At 39.8% G+C, this 6,941-nt stretch overlaps 1 protein-coding gene across 1 annotated transcript; it reads left to right on the forward strand.

The window, feature by feature from the left end:
- Positions 1-297: 297 nt before the first annotated feature.
- Positions 298-6,132, forward strand: npy4r (neuropeptide Y receptor Y4). The gene is made up of 2 exons (XM_080481157.1): positions 298-430; positions 3,672-6,132. The coding sequence occupies exon 2, from the start codon at positions 3,742-3,744 to the stop codon at positions 5,086-5,088; it is 1,347 nt and encodes a 448-aa protein (XP_080337283.1). The 5' UTR covers positions 298-430; positions 3,672-3,741; the 3' UTR covers positions 5,089-6,132.
- The last annotated feature ends 809 nt before the right edge of the window (positions 6,133-6,941 follow it).

Below are 6,941 nucleotides of genomic sequence, written 5' to 3' on the forward strand. Positions count from 1 at the left end.
TGATATTGATCGGTTCACATTTATTACTTTACCGGTAAACAAACACTACACTGGCTTACCAATCTTCTGTATTTGCTTCTCATTTTGCATGTTATATTTCACATCCAAACGTTCAAGCCTGATCAAAACACTGTTGATGCAATAATCCCTGAATACAGTAGAATACAGTATATACTGTACGTAGTCATTTTCATGATGTAATATAATGGATCCACCACTGTGTGACAGCAGAGGGTCTATGTCACCCAAAGGACTCTAACAGCCCCAATTATAGCTGCGCTCTGTGCTGCTGTCTCTGACAGAAACGTTGTGCTTGTTATGATGTTCAGCTCCTTCTCCAACTCTCATCTCGGTGGATTTTGCACCTGGGCAGAGCAGCATTTTCTGTCATCTTGGCATTACTGAAACTCTTCATTCATCCTGCTGCCACGTGAGTCTTGTTTGGTATTTTCTCCCACAAATATATGTTGATCAATGGTGTGTTTGGTTGTTTTTTTTTTGCATCATTTATTCAGTTGGTGAATTAATCTTATATTCTTTTCCCTCTCAGCTTACAGTTTGGTGTCAGGATGTGCGGGTGTATTGTGTGTCTCTTGTTTCACAAATGTTTTTGGAATTATGTATTCAAACAGTAATACGCGATACTGAGTTTTTCTAAAAATATGCATTCAATATCAGAAGCTGGAACAAAGAACAAAATGCATAAAAAAGAAATGCATCTCATTTAAAATGTTTTACCTAATGTGTGGGAATTTAAAGAACCACTGGCAATAACAGCATTGTGGTGTTTATGTCTTGAGAGGTGCTATTTGCTGTCCCCTACACCCTCAGCAGAGAATAATGAGGATTGGGTCATTTTCTCAGGTTGAACACACTATGTGGTGCCTCCTGCTATTACCTTGATCCCCCTCATGCAGAAAGCACAAGAAAGGAATAATGTTTCTGAATAGTCCCGCTGTTGCAGTGATGTAATTCAGGATAAGAAAAAAAGAAGGCAGCACGCTTGATGTGCAGCTGTAACATTTTCTTTAAGTCTACATGAGTAAGTAATTGCACAAAGGCGATTTAAGAGACTGGGTTTTCTCTTTGCCTCTCAGTTCAAACAGCGGCATGGTCAGTGATTGCACTCTGAGAGGCAGACCATTTTTTTCATTTCATCATTTATGTGCAGCACAACTGGTTACAAGTAAGATAAAATGCACTTGCTTATCCCTCCAGCAGCTTGTCTGCATGATCTTTAAATTCAAATGTCAGAACTTTCAAAATTGTAACTACATATTGAAATGAATTTGAATGAAGCGTGCACACTGTTGCAACCATGAAAAAAAAATTAAAAATTAAAACACAGACACCAAATGCGACAACCCTTTGCAGATATGAAATATGCAAAATTTGATGGTACAAAACGTTTCACGAAGAAACTCAGTTAAAAGGCTGATAAATCATTTGTTTCATTGCACTTTACAACTTCTTTAAAAATATAATACGAATGCAATAGCTATGGTTAAAAAAGTAATGGTGTGGTTGGTCTGAGGACAATTGTATTTAATTCTTCTTTCTGTGCCACTTGTTTTCTCCCAAATTGAGGACATTTTGGTGGGTCGAAAAGCATATGATAGTGCGAGTGGTGCCAGGTCACAGTGTTCCTCATCCTGCAGAGATTTCGCTTAAGAGAGGGAGCCTCACAATGACACCACTACTTACTGGACGTGTCACATCACTGAAACATGACAGGCTAAAATGTGCCTGTTAAATAGTACTTTCTTTCTCCTACTGATGTATTTGCTCCTCCTTGTCAATACAGCCGCTTATTGCATCTGATTATTGGAGAATTACAATTGTCTGTCTGCCCTTAACAAAGACTAATCAATGCTGTACCACCCTGCCTACAGCTCGCTCAACACTCTGACAGAATATGTTAGTAATGATGCAGTGTGAAGTGACTGATAGCTGAGTGTATGTGCGAGTAATGGAAAGTGACAGTCTCATTTTGTCTGTGATGCTTTTTTTTTTTTTTTCACAGCACATGGCCGAGGTTTCAGGGGAGAGAGCTACAATCCATTTTTAGGATTCTGACAATGTCATGCCCTTTCACTTCGACGCGCTACATCATTTATCAGACGCACAAAAAATAAGAAAAGTCTCCGCTCCAGAGTAAGCCGAGTCATTTCCTCATTGTTGAGCGGATATGTCGAATTCTCTGTCGAACATGCCTGCAGGATTTGTTGGCAGGGAACTGACAAATCTCAGCTCTGAAGATGGACAAATAAAAGGAGAAATTGGGCTGTTGTTGCAGTAATGCATGGTATTGAGATCAGTATACAAGAGAAGCGTTGCATAAAAAAGAAAAAAAAATTAAAAAGGAAAAAAAAATGTGTTATCCCCTCTGGTATCTTGTGATCCGTATTCCTGCGAACGAGTTTATCGATTGTTTTTTGTGTTGTGTACTTCATGTGCGATGAGTGTGTTTTATAAGTAATTAACCTAGCTTCACAGACCGTAAAGCTTTCAGCTCATTTCACATGTTTACCGCTTGTGCAGGTCATTGTCACACTGATTTAGCTGACGTGCTGGGTTTTAACAATCTTAGTATGCAAACTAAGTGGTGTAGGCGAGGGCTTGAATATTGGGGGATGTGACTTTTTGATCAGGTAAAGGCATTAGATAACATAGATTCTATCAGTAAATCCTGTCGCACATGTTTTATGTGTGTTATAGAAAGGTAAAGTACAGATTTTCTCATGAAAACGAAACAAAAAAAAAGAAACACACATTAATGTTAATACTGACGTTCCTTTTTAAAAAGCAGTATGAGTTATATACTCTGAGAACAATAGTAACAATAATCCACAATCTGATTTCTGCCAGCTTTTTCTGATTTTAAACCAACACCTTTTTCTATTTTCTCCAAAAAACAAAGATTGTTGTTCAGAATGCTAACCACTACTTTACCACGTTGCCGTAGGTGTTTAGGATGAAACCAGTTTTGTTGAAGATTGCCCACAATGATACAAAAAAAGATTATTCATATTGAATGTCAGCTAAAAAGAAAACTAACACAAAATGTATGGAAATGTGAAGAAAATGAGAAGATAATGTGACTAAAACAAAGAGTAAAATTTTAGATTTCACAGGAAATTACATAATCCTATTGTAATTTACCTCTGAGTACATTGGACAGTACTACACCTGAGCTGTGCAGGCACGATTACTGTGCTGCTAAAGCATGACGCTTCAATATCGGTTCGTCTGAAGGAGATCATGAGTGTGTCGTCTCAACCCATTTCCATGGTAATCCATCCAACAACCATTTCACGCATGAAAAATTAGAGGAGCCTTTAAGAACCCTCCTGTTAGAACTACACGTCTGTGCAGCATTTCATGGGAATTCATCAAACTGTGACCTCGGAGGTGATTTTAGTCAAAAGGCTTGTTTGAATCTAATTTTACAGTGACATACAATAAAAACATGGCATAACACCTTTTACTAGGTATTATTTTTCATCATGCACAGGTCAACTCTTCTTCCCTCTTTGGATTTCTCTCTCTGAAAGCCAAACTGTATCATTTCCACACGAGCGGATACTTTATCTGAAGAGAATAATTGTGCTTGCTGGATTCTTTTTTTTTCTTCGCCCATTTCTGATTCTATCTTTTTCTCTTTGTCTCAGATGTGTGATTCCAGACGGCTGGGATGGACAGTTTAAGTCAGCGGCCTGGCAATGCTGAAGTCCTGATGAGATGTCCTTGAGTGGCAACACGAGCCAGCCCTCTTTGTCATCATCACCTCTGCACTTCAACAGCTCCACCTCTACACATTCCCTCCTTTGGGAGAAAGACAGAGCCAGGCACGAGTCTTTACAGGAGGAGCCAGGGAACAATACCCAGCTCCTCTCAGACTTCTCTGTTGTCAGCCATGACGAGCAGTGCCACATGTCTCCTGTTCTTACAACGTGCCTGGTGGTGTGGTACAGCGCTACAATGGTACTGGGGCTGGTGGGGAATACTGGACTCATTAGCATCATCGCCCGTCGCAGAGAAAAAGTCAATGTGACGAGCATTTTTATCTGCAACCTCTCCTTCTCTGACATCCTGGTGTGTGTTTTTTGTCTCCCCTTCACCGTCATATACACACTAATGGACCATTGGGTGTTTGGGTCATTATTATGCCGACTGGTGCCATTCATCCAGTGTGTGTCCGTGACTGTATCCGTGCTGTCTCTTGTGTTCATTGCTCTGGAAAGACATCAGCTCATCATTAATCCCTCTGGATGGAAACCAAGCATCCCTCAGGCCTACATGGCGGTCGTTCTCATATGGATTCTCGCATTCTTCACCTCGTCACCTTTCTTGGCCTTTCAGCTGCTCACAAGTGAGCCCTACACCAATGTAATCCTTCCCCAGTCTCCACATTATCAGCAAGTGTTTCCTCAGGCTTATCTCAATGCGTCACACCCTCAGCCAGTCCCATATACACACAAAAATGCATCTTTGCTACCAAATCCATTCCGCTCTGTCTTTTCTTACACCCCGACTGCCACACATTTGGAGGCCTGTGTGGAGCACTGGCCCTCCCATGAACACAGAGTGGCTTACACCACATGGCTGCTCCTGTTCCAGTATTGTTGTCCACTGCTGTTGGTGCTGCTTTGTTATGTTCGGGTTTTTGTGCGCCTTCGACACCGCAAAGACATGCTGGACCGTGCCAGGACCCCCGAGAGCCAGCGCATGACACACAGCCGCCGAATCAATATCATGCTGATTGCTCTCATAACAGCCTTTGCTCTGTGCTGGCTTCCACTTACCATCTTCAATGTGGTGTCTGACTGGCACCAAGAGGCTCTGCCTATCTGCCACCACAACCTGCTGTTCTCGCTCTGTCACCTTCTGGCTATGTCTTCAACCTGCATCAATCCCATTATCTACGGCTTCCTTAACTACAATTTCCGACAAGAAGTGAGAGACATACTCCTCCACTGTCGCTGTTTCCCAGAGGAAGAGGAGTGTGAGCATTTCCCCATGTCTACCATGCATATGGAAATGTCCCGCACCTCTGTGCCTCTCCCCTGCAGGAGCAACTCTGTCTGACATTGATGCCACAACCTAAAGGACACTGGTGGATGTAGTCACATGAACTGTACAGTTGTAGAAAAGACTTTTGCTGTTTGTTGAATATGTAACATCGGTACAACATTTTGACGGTGGTTTTACATTAGTGGTTTGAAGTGTGTTGTACCATGGTTTTACCGTGTTCTGCAGTAAACCCTAAGTCACAAAAGAGATGTTTAAATGAAAGCAAACTTTTAATAAAAGTGCACTTTGAACAAATGTGTTACTGTTTCCAAATCAGATGTTGCATGTTATTTACTATTGTTTACAGAATTCTCAATTTTGTGCTGTTTTTACTGATTTAACATTGTATTGCATGTCTACAAATGGCTTTCGGATAAACTGTGACACTAAAGAATTACTGGTATTTAAACTTTGCTAATGTAGACAACACATTATTCCACTCAGCCCACACAAAGAATTTCAAAATTGCAATGCAAGCTGCATATTGTGATATTGCCAACATGCGGGGAGTGATGACAGATTGTTGGAAAAAACATGAATTTATGAGTGGATGAACATAACAAATGCATGTTTGATATAGTTAATAAGTGCATTTTTCCCATGTTTGTACAGTAAATGAGAAGATTTCCATCAGAGGAATGCTGTTCAGAGACTTAAAAGAGACTGGAACAAATGAGCTCCAACCATATTCCCAAATGGATCATCCCGAAGCTCAAGTCTCAAGCTAATATATTTAATTATGTATTGGTTTTTTATTTTATTTTATTTGTGATGTTGTACAGAAGGTTATACTGAAAATAAACATTGTTTGTTGTAAGCTAGACATTCATTAAAAAAATGTTTCATATATGAGAGGACTAGTGCCATTGATTTCTTACATTTCTTTAGTCTTTTGTATGTATGGCATTTGTGCTGTGTATTCCAGGTGTAAGCTTTTACAGGTGACAATTATGATGTGTGCTTTGTGATAAATGTGACCAATGGAAAAAAAAAAAAAAAAACGTTTGTAGAGTAAAACCATGAATTTGCTTTAGGTGGTTCAATAAATGCGGAAAATTCACGATTGTGTTGTGCAGGTCTAATTTTAAGAGGGACACAATTACATGATGGATGTCAGAGAACGAAAGAGAGCGCGCACGAGAGAGAGGTGTGCTTATTTGTCAACTAGTTACCATGGCAGTATAGCTCTGCTCGGGTGTAGATTAACTACATACAGTTCTCTATCTGCCTAGTCCAGATGCTTGTTTATCAGTCTGCATACATCCGCCTGCTTTAAGAACCAGTTGACATATTTGGTATAAATACAATGAAAATAGAGACACAACCATGAGTAAGACGACTGTTGCAGCTGCCTTCTTTGCAAAGCAAAGAAGGCAGTTGCAACAGTCGTCTCAACTGTGTCTCTATTTTCATTGTATTTATACCAAATATGTCAACTGGTTTGTCTACAAATATCACAATTCTATTTGTAAGATGTTCAGCACCTTTTATGGGGCAGATTATAATATTAATACTACTGCTACTACTACTACTACTAATAATAATAAAAATATAGTAATAATTTGGACATTTTCATTAGTTTTTTTGACAGTAGAAAAACTATCTTTACTATCTTTAGAGGCATCTAAAGAAATTAAATACATAATTTCCTCGTTACAATAACAAGGCTTTCAAAGGGAGTCACTGACAACTTTATCCAGGTTCCTACATAGTTTCTTGGTGTGGGAAGAATTCTAAATCAACAACAACAACTATTTGGGATAAAATAAACTGCATTTTTTCGGGTTTGACTTGTGGACCCGCCATTGAGTTTACGCACAGTTACGTCGGTTGCCTAGCAGCCAATGACAGTCCTTTATCCCACAATG

This window comes from Lipophrys pholis (genome assembly GCF_963383615.2).
Source record: "Lipophrys pholis genome assembly, chromosome: 15".
Taxonomy (NCBI): Eukaryota; Metazoa; Chordata; class Actinopteri; order Blenniiformes; family Blenniidae; genus Lipophrys; species Lipophrys pholis.

Bases quoted from the DNA above. Each gene is read 5' to 3' on its own strand.
- npy4r (XM_080481157.1), top strand. From the start codon at position 3,742: ATGTCCTTGAGTGGCAACACGAGCCAGCCCTCTTTGTCATCATCACCT.